Source organism: Caenorhabditis remanei, chromosome II (genome assembly GCF_010183535.1).
Source record: "Caenorhabditis remanei strain PX506 chromosome II, whole genome shotgun sequence".
In the NCBI taxonomy this organism is placed as follows: domain Eukaryota; kingdom Metazoa; phylum Nematoda; class Chromadorea; order Rhabditida; family Rhabditidae; genus Caenorhabditis; species Caenorhabditis remanei.
The window spans coordinates 7,950,363-7,966,662 of record NC_071329.1 but is presented as its reverse complement, the minus strand read 5'-3'; the positions used below and the strand labels follow the sequence as shown (position 1 = coordinate 7,966,662).

The 16,300-nt window shown below is 37.6% G+C and overlaps 1 protein-coding gene across 1 annotated transcript; it reads left to right on the top strand.

The window, feature by feature from the left end:
- Positions 1–4,360: 4,360 nt before the first annotated feature.
- Positions 4,361–15,293, top strand: GCK72_005223 (uncharacterized protein; the record flags this gene model as incomplete). Its single annotated transcript, XM_053725091.1, has 10 exons — positions 4,361–4,411; positions 4,501–4,885; positions 5,216–5,289; positions 13,634–13,720; positions 13,774–13,926; positions 13,976–14,149; positions 14,206–14,315; positions 14,369–14,472; positions 14,518–14,683; positions 15,089–15,293. 10 exons carry the CDS (start codon positions 4,361–4,363, stop codon positions 15,291–15,293), a joined length of 1,509 nt encoding a protein of 502 aa, XP_053589285.1.
- Between the last annotated feature and the right edge of the window lie 1,007 nt (positions 15,294–16,300).

The window sequence follows — 16,300 nt, the reverse complement described above, 5'->3', positions numbered from 1 at the left end:
CTTATAATATGGAGAAGCTTAGTGATTCAGAATCTTGAGTTTTTATTTTTTCAAAAAACTTTCAAAAAACCAGCAATCAATCGTTCTGATTCGTTTCAACAGTTGCATTTCAGAATGTGTGTTACGGTATCAGACACTGTTCTAGTTATGAATCTCTAAAACAAACAAGTCTGTGAACTTTAAAACGGAAATCTTCAGTTTTGCTTAACGTTCCCGGAAAATTGAGCATTTCGAATGAGTTGGAATTCGTATTATTTTGTAAACCACCTAAAAAAATAAATTACGATTTCGTGAATTTCAAATTGATAATTCATATTGTTACCTACTCGTCCCACGATAATCACACCTTTTTTTCAATCACATTCCTAATTTCCTCCCCCAAAATCCCTTTTTTCTCCTCCTCCTTCTCCTCAGCATCCCACATTTTTTCATTATCACCTAGTACAAGCCATCACCCAGAGGATACCCATGAAGTGAAGACCATTGGGTACCTGAACAAAAAGTCGTGATTTTTTATCTCTCTCCTCTTCTTCATTCCTCATCCTCATGTCCGTTCTTCGAACTCTTCCTTTCTCTTTTTCTTTTTTTCATCTGACTTTTCATCCTTTTTCTAAACTCTTTTTTCCTTTGATCCTGATGCGCTGATTCCACTTTTTACAGTGGTCAGTTTTCGGGAAGGGACAACGGCGATCGGCTCTGATATAAAAATATCACACTTATGTATCACATTGATATCTCTTCCGATAAAAAAGTGGGAGGAGTTGTGATAAGAAGAGGAATATATACTTTTTATATATCTGATCTACGAGAACATTCACGTTGATTCTGATGCCAGTGAAACGTAAAAAACCTGTATTGGCTCTAGAATTTCGGAGATCGAGATATCTGGAAACTGAAACGTTTACTATTCGGATAAATGTGAGTGGAAGGAAGAGTTATTAGGAACTTCTAAAATATGTCTCAGTTTTGAAACAGTTGGTTTCGAACTGTTTCATTCACTTTAATTTCAGTTTCAGTCTGTCTTGGAGCTTTGAAAGTAAAGAAGTAATTTTTTGAATCCGAAACATAGCGAACTTTTTCAAATAATCTTCAAAAATAATCTTGATTATCCTGAACTCATGAAACCATCCACAAATGTGGAAATTGATCTACTGATTGAAAGAAATCGAGGAATAGTGAAAATGCATTTATTCTCTTATCACAATTGTCTTCAATTGATTCATTTTGTTCCTTTCTTCAAATGTTCTGGATGCATTCTCGAATAGGCTAGGATATCCACTGATAATGATGATAGAGATAGAGAGATAATGGAAACAAAAAACCGAATGGAAAGACCACAACTCCTTTTTCTCGTTTCGATCGCAGTTTTTCCCCTATTTCCATGTCTCACTTCTTCTTCTTCTTCATTCTCTTTTCTCGTCCGTAACACATCGGGGGGACACTGTTCCGCCCATTTTTTCCTTATCCGCGCGGGGACGGCGTCGTTTCTTTTTCCACGACTTTCTTTTATACGTTTTGATACTTTTAACTAGGTCGTCTTATTCATCAAAAAAAATGAGAAGCGAAAAGAAGAGAATTTCCTGAAAAAAGTGGTTATCAAACTTTCCATTTTTCGTTTCGAGTCTTTAATGATAATGTAATGATAAACCGATAATGAGACGAAGCAGAAACGGGAAGACCAGACAATTCGAGTAGTAGGTTTAGGGGTGGACGGTGGTAAAAATGTCATGTGTTGGTGGGAAGACAACACACTTGTAGGTTTACAATTTTGTTCTCTTTTTTTGGTCTCGGAGCATACTTTTTGAAATTCTTCTAGGCTCCTAGATTACTGTAGTTTCTTCAGTGTCCAGCTCACGGATAGGTAATGCTTTATTGCAAAGACCGAAAGTTCAATATAGTGTTAAGGACCAAAAACTTATTTGACAATTTTTGTGAAAACTAGGGTGGGGGTTTCCAGATAATCGAAGCAACTCGGATTACGGTAGCGTACTCTTGCATCATCTTTGGAAACAAATTAGATGAGATCTTTGAGAACACTGCATAGTTGAAAATCTGAGTTCAAATTGTGTTCTAGTTAGGACACTCGCTTACATCACAATCCCTATGAGCCCACTAATCAACAAACCGAACTATCCTCCATCCAGACAACAGTAATACAAAACTAGACACATTAGTACAATGTCTCCTCTCCTCTTCCTCCTTAATACATCCAATTTGTACACCAAATCAGTTCAAAAAACTAGGGTGCCCAATAAATAATTGACCCCCATTTTCGCCTTCATTTTCCATCATCTCCCTTTTTCTTCTTTTCCTTCTTCAGATTATCTGTTCTTCTTCTTCCTTTTCTTTTTCTTCTTTTTTCCCTACTACCTCCCGTGAATCTTCACTTTCACGACGACCCCCTTACGTTTCTGTTCCCAAAAAAGCGTACCGTTGCGGTTTCGATTTCTGATTTTTTTTCTTCTATCTTCTTCATCTCGTTTTTCTTTGTTTCCAATTTTCATAATCATGTTTTCAGGTTCCAAACCACCCTTTTTCGCCTAGCGAAACCCCGTCATCCTTCCTGGAGTCTAACTCCAATCCATTTACTTTTACTCTTTTCTGAAAAGAGCACAAAACTACTGGAACCTTATCAATAATCCCATTGAAACCAATTCGATCAAATCGAAGAAACTCATCTTTCTACTCACGTTGCCACGTGGAACACTCATTACTTGGGTAATTGGAAACTGGACCAATTTGGAGCAGAAATAAGAAGTGAGTTCATCCAAAATCTGGCGCACCTCTGACGCTTTTTCTGATCTCTCTGATATCTTCCTACAATATCATCATCCTACATTTTGACCAAACTTTCATATTTTACGACCTCCATCAAGGTTCTAGACAATTATTTTCTAATTTCATAGAACACATAAAACCCATTTTTATGATCGAGTAGTGTCTATGAGTTGTTATCAGTAACATATTTTTGTGTGTCTGACAACTACTAGTACGGTAGCAACATCAACACACCAGAAACTCTGTCTCTTCACTCGTAAAAACCTACTGTGGCTTTTACGATCGTTCTGTGTTGGAGTTGAGAGAGTGATGATGTGATAAAGGTTGGTTGGGAGAGTAAGGAATTTTGAAATTCATATTGGAACAATAAAAGTTGGGACTGATTTTCATCAGATTGTGTAGAAGAGAAGTGGCAAATTGAAAAATCGACAGATCATTAAAAGAGACGAAACCTGATATCTAGTTATCCATTTGTCAACAAGCGTTCTAGACTTCTTGGCGTCATTCAGGTATTGTGGAATGTTGAGACGTCGAGAGAATAATGTAATGATGGAAGGACAAACATACACACAAATAGATATCTTTGCAAACGAAATAATCAACTAGGTTCGGTAGATATCTTGATTGGAGTTTAAACTTTTGATCAGAATGAAATTAATAGAAAAATCACGTCATGAAGATTTCTAAAGTGCTCCAAAGGTGTTGAATCCCTAGAATTGAACTAAAATGTTTTATGATTTACTTCCTTACTGTCTCATTAACTAACATCTCTGAGCAGATTCAGAAATCTTGCAATTTTCGATTTACTGAAAGTCTACTTTTAAATTATTCTTTAACTGATGAAGTTGCCCATGCAGATGCAGACATCTAGACAGTACCTCCTACCCAACTGTTGCTCTATTTCTTGTTCGGTACCATTAAAACCTAAATTTCTCACCAATCACTCATTCTTTGAAAAACGCAGCTGTGTCTGCTTACTATTGTACTTTTCCATATTTATGTGTTTCCAACCTACAAAACGAGAGTATGACGACTCATCGTAACAAAAGGGATTCAAATGAAATTCGAACATTAGCAGGTGGTGTGCACGTGTTCAAGTATAGTAAAAGAAATGGAAAGTGAGTAGTAAAAAAGGGAAAAAGGGCAAGAAAAGATATTTCTGTTCTTTCTTTTCTTTTTGTACTTTTTGTTTTATTTGGATTGTCGGCAGACTTCAAAAGAAATTATTGAGTTATTAGAAGCTCTATCATTCGTTCATGTAGAATAGTGTCTCAATTTCAAGACTAACCACTATCTGAATAAAGCTGAAATGCCGAAAGCGGGGACGGCACGCCAGCAGATCCCTATTCTTCCCATCAACCTGAACACAATAATTTCTCATTCACTTTCTCATGACCACCTACCTTGTCCCTGACGCAGGTGTAGTTTGTTATGAAACGCCCAGAAAAAAGTTGGCGATGCAATAACAACAAAAAAGAAACATAGGACCACCTGCCCAGGTTACTGTAGATGATCACTTTTTCTAATCCCACCCACTTCATTAACTGAGTTTTTATTCATTCTGAGAAAAACTTATCTAGTTATGTGGTCGGATTCCTTCCCTGCTCTAACGTTTTCACAGTTTTGGGATCAGGTACGTAGAATAGGAAATCCTAATTCATTCAGAGCCATTTTGCTTATCGCCATAATGGTTCGATCAAAACAGAAACTCTGAAATTTCAGTTCACTCAGGAGCCAAACGTGTTCTATACAATGGACCAAACTGTTCTCGACTCGGCATTTAACTCTCCTGTCGATTCGGGAATCGGCGGAACTGCTGGATCTGGATCTGGATCGTCGGCCCATTTCGGAGTGGGAACTAATCGTGAGACAACACTCGAGCCACCTTCGATTTCACCAACAATTGTAGTTTCAGTGAGATCGTCGAGTCGTTCAACGGATGGAACTGATTCGACGGACGGTGCAAACTCGGATAACGTCACTGGTTCAACTGGATCCACTCCAGCTCATCATTCAATCACTAATCTCAATATGGCGTTGTCTCAACACTCGGTTGATTCGGCGACTTCTGCTTCTTCAGCCAACCCGTTTCCTCATTTTAATCAAGGTTAGTAAAGGAGATTCTGGGGTTTTCCAGAGTTTGAACTTTTGGGAGATGAGCCGAACGGAGACCTAAAAACTGTGACCTAAAAACTACTTTATTTCAAAATAGAATTCTTCTTGTCTCCTGATTTCCCGTGGAACTCGGAATTTTTTCCATTTCAATTCGATGGATTCGACTTTGACCGTAAATTCAAAAAGCCCCCCATCCCACCTGACCTACTGTCCCAACCCGTCCTCTTTCATGTCAGAAAAGTCAAATTTTCCCATCAAGAACATGTCCGTTTCCTTCTCTAACATCACCCTCACCCACCCGATAACTCTATTTAAATTTCAGCGGATCTTCTGAACTTCCATCAAAACTCCTTACTGCCGCATCACATGTTCTCTCAATTCGGAAGATATCCACAGGTTTGTTTGAATAAGAGAATATAATTGAGAAATAGAGAAACAATAAAATGGGAAATCTAGTTAGAAATGCATTGGGGGAACTCGAGGAAAAATTGAGTCAATGGAACATTTTCCTGTTTTTCTACGAACGTTTCGTACTTTTTTGAAAACTCCGAAATAAGGTTTTTACTAGATTTTGTACTTATGAAGGTACAGGTTCAGGAGTTGAGTCTACTTCGCTGTATCAATAATTCAAAACTAGCATACAGACCTAGAAATAACTCTTACCTAATTTCTACAACTAGTTGGACTAGTTCGTTTTCCTAGATGTACTCAATAAGTTCAAAAAGACCAAAAAGTTCCGATCCTTCCTTCCCCTGATCAAGCTCAATCACCACCACCTACACTACGCGAAGCTGCCGTTGCGATATCAAAACTTTTTATCAGTGTTCCTTTCCTCCCCTTTTCCCTATTTTTTATCCGGTCTCATATGGTCTCAGTGTGCACTTTTCGATCGTCCATCCATCAGCATTCAACCCTTTTGCAGCAAAACCGAACCGCCCGAAATTCGGCGCCGTTTTTTCCTCCAGTGTGTGTGCTCTTTTCTTGTCCGTCTGTTCAGTTTTCCTCCTTCTTTTCTTTTCTTTTTTGCAAGAAAAATGGTATTGGGAGGGGGAAAAAGGAAACAAATAGAAACAGAGACTGTTGTTTTTTCTCGAGAGCCATCACCCATCATCAACTGCTTTGTTGCGCGCGTCAGAGGAACAGAAAGGGTACATAGATCAAATCTGGAAATGAGAAAACTCGAATCTCTCGAAATTCAGAAGTTGCATCTCGGAGAATTCCAACCAAATAGTTATATTCCTCAGTTGGGACAATTGAATGAGCTCCATTTTAGTGCGCAACGTAGTATTTTAATGTTGACCTAGTGAAAAGGAACACGAAATGGTTGAAAGAAGAGAGTGAGAAACGCAGATGTTTGTATGTGTGCTCCATTCCCGTCCGCCCCACGTTTCGGTTTCGAGTCGCCAGCCGTTTTTTGCAACCAGAGTCTAGGAATTTTAGATTTTTAATATTGATTGGTTTTTTGGAACGATTTGGAAACCAGAGTTATGTCTTACTTTCTCTGATTTTTCTCTTGTTTTGTAGATCGAACATCAATCTCCATTTTTGAAATGGTTCGAAATTGTGAGCTTGACAAAAAAGATCCCCACTTCTCATTTATCTATAACGATATCTATCTTAAAAGCTGAGAGAGCTACTTGGAATCTATCAACTACGGAAACCAAGAAATAGATTCAAGCATTTCAGGAATCACTAGTTTTGACGAGCTTCAGAATTCTTCTAGTTTAAAATGATTCTCCCTTTCGAAATCCTCTTCTTCCCACATTCCTCAATGTTGCATTCCATTCAAAAGTTGTCCCTCCATTTCACCTAACTCCAGAACGAACAATCATTATTTTCCCAGTGACCACACAATGATTCTGTCCGTTCCATCCGGCCATCCCATCTCATTTGTCACTTTCCTCTTCCTATAAAAACAGTTGAGGGGCGGATTCCGGACAGCGGGTCCTTTGTTTCGAAGTGAAAAGGGAAAGAAGGGTGTTGCACATTTACTAGGTCACTCCCATTTCAATCACTTTCTCACTTTTTTCGGATAACTTTCCACGGTTTCATGTGAAGATTTTTTCTAGATTAGGATGGTATTTTGTTTGGTGAATGACTGCAAAGTCGGGAGGGTGATTACGGTATCTACATGTTTGTAATCTAGTTAAAGTTGTAACTTCTTTGTAATTGGCTATCAAGTCTCGAATTTTTATGAAATAATTAAAGTTCTGTCAAATTGAACTTGCTAACTGTTTGATGGACACAACTGTTAAATTTCCGGAGTGGATTTTCAAGTCGGTACAGCTTTCACGAAATTTTCGAAAAGTCAAAAAGCATGAAGGATACTGTAGATATTTCAGTGATAGTTTTGAAGGTCTTTGATCTTTTAAATCGATTTATCCGTTCAACTGTTTGTCTATCTTTCCAAGGCTGCTCTTCCAAACTGTTCTCAAGGATTCTGATGACTTCAATATCATTGACATTACTTTCTCTTCTCGAGCTGAGCTATAATAAGCAACCAGAATAAGTCAACTCATTCCATGATTTAGTCTCATCCCTGAACGGGAACGTTCCTCTAGTTAAGTTCACACCCCCCTAATGTACTTTTGCACTCACTTCTTCTTCCATGTCCTCCCGCAGACATTTTTTTAATGGCGCATCTCTCTCGAAAGAAGAATAAGAAACACGCACTTTTCGCTCCTTTTTAGGTCATTCAGCAATTTGGGCGCGCACTTCCCTCGCCAGCAGCCATTTTTTCTCTTGGGTTTCCAGTGGCGATGGGCGGCCTTGAAAACGAACGAGCGTTTCGAAAAAAAAGAGTTAGAAGAACATGTATATGTTGAAGGAAAGAGAAGACATACACACAGAAAACTGTCACTTTTACAATCTTCTTCTACTCCTCCTTCCGTGTCCTTTTTGAGGAAAAAGGGAAAAGTGCGGCGCAGAAGTTTTTTACGTCTTCGTCCGTATCTAATACGGAACACGGATCAGTCAGCAACAAAAAAGTGGAAGAATGACCTAATTTGAGGGAGTGAAAAGGGGAGAAAGAGGCACAAAAAACACTGAGAGTAGAAAAAGTGTGGATGGACTGGGGGTGATGACCCAAAACGATTGAAAAAAACTTCTGAACAGATGTTGGTCAGTCGAGAGACTATATTGTCCTCTAAGGTGGTGACACTTTTAACAGAAGACGATGAAAACTTTTAGGATGAAGAAGAAATACAGGTAAGAGGTTATTATAAGTTATTAGTTGTAAGCCATAAAAGTGTTAAGGGTACTGTAACACTAGATATTCATTAGATCTGAAAACTTTGAGTTCCTGAAATTCGCTGAAAAATTAAAATGTTCATTCTTTTTCGAAGTAAGCCTAAAATATAGTATCCAGTGAGTGTTTCTGTAGATCACCATCAATAAATAACTTATAAGCTGCTAACAATAATGTGAAAGATCTCGAGTTGATATAACCAATGTTCCAGATTGATCTAAAATATTGAGAACTATTTCTAATATACCTAGACACTCCGTTTTCCATCTTCGGCAGTTTCTTCCTTACCGTAACCCCTCTAGACACATTCCAGAACAATCTAGCTCTTTTGAACTTTGTCCCTCTCTAACTATATGGTTTGTCAATATTGTTCAAGCTATACCATGTGCTCTACCAATCCAAACTTTGACTCTTTCGATTACAACTCCTGATTCCAAAATCTTCTAGACACCTATATCTGAAACTCCAGCACTCTACACATTTTCCATTCATTTCAGTCTTCCGCCTACCTGTCGGACCCATCAAAACCAGTTCGTTTCCTCTTTTTGTCTGAACTGAAAAATCAGAAAAAACCGAGTGTCTGTCTCCACATCGACCCCAGAAATTCCCGAACCGGGTGCCCCATAATATCGTTTTTTCTGGTCTTTACGACTACCGAGAATAGGGAGAAAGAGAAAAAAGAAAACAGTTCGAAACGCGAATTCTTTCTTATTCTCACTGGTATTACCATCGATTTTTGGGTTTTCGGATATTTCTAAAACCATGGAAAACTCTGAAAATTTGAATTTACTTGATGAGCTTCTCGGCGATCATGGTATTGATCTGAAAAAGGTAATGGTGAGTGAGAGTATGGTTCTGATATCTGATAGTTATCTGAGCCAACTCAAAAATATCATCAGCTACAGTAATCCAAGTCTAGTTACCGTACCCCAAATTTGATATACCATAACCCAGTTATAGATACAGTAACCTAGATATGTATGTATCAACTGTCACATTATTTATCGTCCCCCTTCATTTGTCATCTCTCATTCTGAACATTTTGTATCTGAATAACCCATAAAATATCTGCCCAAAACCCACCTGTCATTTCTTTTTCCATTATTCCAACCAGTTCCATCTTCTCTTATTTATTCATTTTCTTCTGTCAAAATGTTTCCATTTTTCCATCTACAGTAATCCATGTCTCTTCTCCTTGAAATGTTCCACTCCTTTTCCATCTCTCTCTCTCTTCCTCCAACTTTTCCTTCTTCATTCCAAACCGGTGTGTGCAATAGACCGGAGAAGAAATAGGCAGACAGAAGGGAAGAAAAACGGGCGGTCTGGTGGATTACGGTAGCGCGTTTTTCGATTGGTCAAGAGTATTCCAAGGTGAAGAATACACAGAGAAAGACACTTTTTTGGCTTTTTCTTACCTAAAGATGCCTCCCTTTGAGATTACGTTTCGGTTTTCTTTACACGACCCTTTTTAGAGGACAACCACCTGAAAAAATGGACATTTTACTTGGGTTTTTAGTGCTGAGTATATCGTTTTATGAAATTTCAATTAAGTACAGTAATCTTTACTTTGGAGAGAAAGAAAAAATCTACTTAAAAGCTCCAAGAGCCCAACTTTGTTTCATTGTCTTTGATTAGATAACAAGCTTCTGATAACAATATTGTTTGGTATTTTGTAATCACATTTTTCCCATTTTGCAACATTTTGAACACTCTAGACTATCCGATTCGTTTCAGTTTTTTCATAAGCTATTCGTCTTGATTTTTTCTATACTTTTACCAATTATTTCATTTAATTACCCACTTTATCACATACTTAATGGGTGGCTTCTAATCAAATCATCATCAATCAGTTCCTACGGTGTGAGGGAGGAAATGCGCTCTAGTGACAATTTTTGAACAATTTTCGACATTTTAAGGGTTTCACTTATTCTAGTGTTTTCTTATTTGACTGTAACAAGGCTCATTCGTTGACCCTCTGTTATTCAAATCCTGAAATTTCCTTAATTACCAGTAGAGCAACGTTGGCACTCCCATTAAGCCAAATGGTCAGAGTCGTCCTTTAAATCATCAACAATCAATAAACTAAAACACAGAAAAAATGGAGGCTTTTCGTTCGTAAAAAGTGCACACAAACTCGCTTCTTTTTTTAGTGAAGAGTGCGAGATGACACCCCAAAATGTCAACAACCGTTCCCTTTTTCTCCTATTCTTCTCCCTCTTTTCGATGAAAAAACTGTTCCTTTTTTAAATATTCTTTCTTTTTAAACTTTAAGGTTTTGTATTTATGATTGGTTTCTTTAAAGATGGAGAACTTTTTTGTGTTCTGTCTTCTTGTTGATTCTTGATTTTTGAAGCCTAGTTCGAGAGAAGGATTAGGATAGCCCAGCTTTTTCTGACCTGAAAATACTCCAAGATTTTGAATTTATGACTTTGTTTGAAATTGAATTGACTCAATAGAGTCTCATTCTGTTTACAAGTTTTGACTATTTCTAGTCTTTCGATCGCCTATCTTTTGAAGCTTCTAACAATTTTCTTCCAAGTTCTAGTCTGTTTCTGATCTAACTTGAAACTATTTTTAATTGATAATTTTGAAGTCTTTTCTCTAATTATGATCAATTATTGAATCTCTATTCCGGAGCTCTAGGTCAAGCCTACCGTACCCATCTCAATCTACCGTTTTTGATCTTTCCCATCCTCCTCCTCGAGGAGTTTCAAAGTGTCGTCCTCTATTTCGATTTGCCCTCTCTTTAACTTTTTTAATTCATTTTCCATTTTTCTCTCATCATCTTTTTCTACTACCAACCGCCCGAAAAACTACAGTATCCACCTATCTATGTGTCCTTTAAGAAGAGTTCCCTTGAAATCTTCGTCTTCTCTCGATGTGTAATTTGATCGGTATCTGTTTTTTGTCTATGAATAAGAGTTGCGTCAGGCTCCGCCCACATTTTTTGAAACTTTGAGAGATTTGGAGATGATTATGAAATCTTTTTTGAATAACGGAATTCAGAAAAAAATTAGCTACTAAATCGTTCACCTAATTTTGCTTACTGCTCGATTATGTTTTAATCTAGGATTCTTGATACTGATTATATTCAAAAATAGAAGTTTCAACTGACAAAGACCTCAAACCTATTCAATGATTTCCAAAACATCTATATTCATGTGAATCTATCTTTGATCTAATTTGGGACTTTAATGAGTTTCTGAAATTCTGAAATTCGAAACATATATTGATAGTCTAGCAACTTTCGAAAACTGCTAACGACGAGAAAAATGTGGAACACTCAGGAAGAGGGAGACGAGTGAAACCGAACAAAACTAACAAGAGACTCACTCCGAACACTCTTTATCTCTGCGCCTCTTCGTCTCCTACACTATTTCCACTGATTGAGGATTGCAAAGAAAACGGCTGTGTGTATATGGAAATATCGATCGATTGATCAGCCCGCATTTTAAGTTGGAGCTAGTTAGAGAACGAAATCAGAGAAAGAGAGTTTGCACTAGAGACACTGTCGCATTGCACTTTCACACCAACCAAAAATTCGAAGGAAAAGAGAAAAAGAAAGAGAAAAAGAGCTCTGGGAGGGCTCGACAGTCTGATAGTTTTTTTTCGTCGTTGCACATGGTTACCTTCTTTTTTTCTAGAACAGTTTTTTGGAGAAGTAGAAGAAAAAAGAAAAGCGGAGAAGTCAGTCTCTCTGCATCTCTAAATCTCCTAGTCTCAAATATATGTTTTGAAAAACTGAAATCTCTTATTGAAAAGAGTGTAGAGAAGCTAGACAGTCTTCCTCTCTGTGCTCTCTTAACTCATAGCCTAAACTGTCTGTTTCCCCTCTCTCTCTCCCTTAATTTTCGAGATTTATCCAACTTTTCATAGATCCCTTCCAACCTAATCTGAGCTCTATGAACCTCTTCCCCTTTTTGCAAAACTTGATCCCAACTAGATCCTAGTTACGGGTCTTTTTGGGATGTATGTATATTGAATACCTCTCCGATGCACTTGTTTGAAATTGAGACCGTCCGTTTTTGTGTGTCAAGACACAACACATGTTGCGAAGTTGTTTGGGCAAAAGTCGCCGGTAGTGGTTGGGAAGGAGACAGCAAAAAGAGAACAAAAAATACGGTGTGGAGAAAAGAAAAAGGTCTCAACCGGAGCGGTCAAAAAGAAATTGAAATGGGGGAAAAGAGGGCAGACAGAGAGCAAGTGGGAACGAGCCAATCGGGTTCAAAATATTTCATCTGTGTCTTTTCTTTTCTTCTTCTGTCTGCTTTAGTATTATTTTTTCTAAAAGACTGACGATTCTAGTTTGATCAGAACGTGGTTAGTCATTTTTCGATCTTGAACTGTTTCAAAATTTTCAGTGATTCATTTCTTGTGAAACCTGTCTATTTGAGAATTTGTTTCAACTGTTCAAGTGCTTTTTCTCAAGTTTGTTTTGTCTTAGAATGACTATCTCGGAGCCAGTTTTAAAACTAGACTAGAAATTTTGTAACTGCGAAATTTAACTTTGTTGGTTATCTTTAATTATGTATTTTTGGAAATTTGTCCTTAATTTTCTGATTTTAGGAGACCTAATTTCATATAATATTTTTCCAAAAAAACTTTTGATGTGAAAATATTTAAGTTTATTTCATTAGATCATTACCACTCTTAATAACCTTCCCATGATCTACCGTATCCTACAATGAAACCAAAACTTTGTTCTTTCCTTCTCATTTCATTTCATATTATTCCAAAAAGTAAAACAGTTCATCATTCTCCTCCTCCCCTTTTCATCTCTTTCCCTCTCTTTCCCATATTTCTTCAATAAATCACACTTTCCCTTCATTCCAAAAACACTCTGGATGAAGAAAAACCAAAAAATAAATCAATTTTCGACCGTTTTGCCTAATCGACTCCCTCTTAAAGGCTACCGCCAATCAAAAACTTTTTTCTGGGATCCGAAGAGAAGATTTGGATTAATCCACGCCCCATCCACTTCTTCTTCCTACGTTTCAAATGTTTTTTGATGATGAATGCAGATGAACGAAATGAAAACCGTAGGAGAGAAAGTGTTCCTTGTTATAAGTACACCATTTTTCAAATATATTTACTTTTTTGCGCACACACAAAGACTCTTTCTCTCTCGTTTTCCTCTCTCTATCTCTACAGAAATTTGATCTTAAACCCCCTTTCTTTCTCTTTTTTCTCTCTTTCTGTCGTCCGATCAAAACATGAAATGAATTTTGATCGAGTTGAACTGATTGAAGTGGTCCAGTAAAAAGGGAAGGTTTAGGAGGGTTGTGGAATTAAATTTGGTACGGTTAGACTGACTAGTGAGTTTTTCTAGATTGGAGACATCGACCCTTTCCCATGGTCTGAACTGAATCATGAATTACTGTAACTGAAGATTATAATGTCACTCTGAAACAACTCATTCATTAGTTCAACATTAAAAGTATTCTAAACTCCCAACTACATCTACATTCATCCCCTAATCCTCTCATTTTTCAGTTCGAACAAAAGCCAGACGTGGGGGTGCTTCAGCAACAGATGCAGATGCGAGAAGCGAAACCTTACAAATGCACACAGTGCGTTAAGGTAATCTACAATGTCTTCTTCACAACCATCTCTAAATTTTCCCAACTTTCCAGGCGTTCGCCAACTCGTCATACCTCTCGCAGCACATGCGTATCCATCTAGGAATCAAGCCATTCGGCCCGTGCAATTATTGTGGAAAGAAGTTTACTCAGTTATCACATCTTCAACAACATATTCGGACACATACTGGAGAGAAGCCTTATAAGGTTTGTGACACCAATAGATAGTCCAGAAACTCAATATTTTAATTTTCAGTGCAAATTCACTGGATGCGACAAAGCCTTCTCTCAACTCAGCAATCTCCAATCCCATTCTCGATGTCATCAATCAGACAAACCATTCAAATGCAACAGTTGTTACAAGTGTTTTACTGATGAACAAAGTCTTCTTGACCATATTCCAAAGCATAAAGAATCCAAGCATTTGAAGGTAAGTTGAAAATTGAATGTGTGTCCAAAAGTGTCTCAATCTAATCATGTATTAAGCGTCTTAAGATTCACATTTGCCCATTTTGCGGAAAGTCGTACACTCAACAGACCTACCTGCAAAAGCATATGACGAAACATGCAGATAGATCGAAGACCAATAACTTTGGGTTTGTTTTTGTAACGGACAGAAGAAAATATTTTTTTTAACTTGAGTTTTCAGAAACGAAGTAGTCCCTGCTGATCCATTCGATCCATCGCTTCTCTCATGGAATCCAATGCAAGGAATGGGAGATAATGCTCATGATGCGTCAAGCTTCAATATCAGTAAGTTCTCGACTAATGACTGAATATAATCTCAATCCAATATAGGTTCGCTTACAGATCAATTCGCTGCCAACTCGATGATCGGCTCACAGAGCACACCCTACAATCCAGCATTCCAGAATAGTGCATTCAGTCAGTTGTTCAATATTCGAAACAATCGATATCTGTCGGAATATCCAACGAGTACGAAGAATGGAGAGAGGACTCCGGGGTTGGCTTTTTGTTTAGTGAGATGTCGGAGATAAGGCAATTCAGAATTGCAGTTTTCACATAAAAATTTAACGTTTGAGCGCCTGTACCAGAGTACAAATCTAGATCTTAATTTTTGTAGTTGACAGATTTCATGCGCGGGTCTTATTTAGAGAGGTGAACATGGTCTACAGCTCGACACTATCTTGAGCTCTTTTCATTTCAAACAGGTTTAACCTTCTAAGGAGAAATTGACAAGCGAGTTAGCAAATAGTTCATTCTTCCATTAAACAACAACTTTTAAAATCTTCTGACTATTCCTGCCACGATTCCACAATCTCAAAATAGAGCTGCTGAAAAAATGAAAAAAAAAAACAAATCCCGACCCATTACTGTGCAAATCTTATCATAAACCTATAGTTTCCAGATTCAACATGATAACTCCACTTGAAAACATCCAACGTTACAACGGCGCCTCATCTGCCACCGCCGTCGTCACTGCTACTGGATCCGCCGTCGTCTCCTCGACGCCTTCATCTACGTCATCATCATCAGCCGCCTCATCGTCAAGTCAAGGAGGTGCATTCAATCCGCAGTCACTGATAAATAATATGAAAAATCATTCCTACTAACCTGTTTTCTAACTTCTTCTATTCCAAAAAATATTCATTTTTGGGGCCAAGCCCAACTTTTCCAATTGGAATAAGATCTTCGTTTTCCCTTCTTTTTTTTGTCTATTTTTCTATGTTTTATTCAAATCAAGAAACTCTCTTCAATTGTTCTCTTTTCTCTAGTACAATTTGTGCGGAAAAAGAAGTTGAATTCTCTAAGAAATCAACTTTTTTATCTTGCAGTTCTATGTGCATTTCATTCATTTCATTTCTTGTTTTCTAGAATTCTCGTTCATTGATTTTGGCTTTATTCTAGCACCCAATTTTTCCATTTTCCTGTCTCCCAACCACCACACAAAAAACATTGCCACGTTTCCTAACATATATATTTTTCAAATTCAAAGTGACCGCTAAGCGGTTCTCGCCTTCCCGTTCATGTTGTTGTTTTCTCCACTCCGGTGACACAATCTCCATTTGAAACCATTTTAAGTATTCCTGCCACTCTTTATTTTGTAAGCGTTTCAAACGCCTTCATCCCGGTTCCATTTCGTTTCCAATCACCCCTGAATCCAACCAATTACTATCCAGCATTTTCAGCAATTTCCCAGAATTTCTACCTTTGGTGAAACACACAAAAGCGCCCCCGAAGCTCGCCTAAATCCTCTTCTAGATCCAATTGTTTTGTTTTGAAATTTCATCGGAGACTTTGTGAATTTGAATTTCTTTTTCTCTCTTTTTTGATTTATTTGTAACCTGAAAATCTCCATTTTTCTCTCTGTGTTCCATCCCTCTTACAACTCGGTTGTTGTCTCGTTTCCCCCCTCTTTCCCCCCGATTTCTTAATTTTTTGAATCCTTGAAACGTTCTCGTTCTATTTATCTCGACCAATTTGAGTTGAAAACTATAAATAATTTTGTACAAAGCTAGAAAAATTTTATAAAACCATAAATTACCGGCACGCGAATTTGAAAAAGCAAACCTAGAGCTACATTTTTGTAATTGTCTTCCTTTATGAACAAGTTCTCACT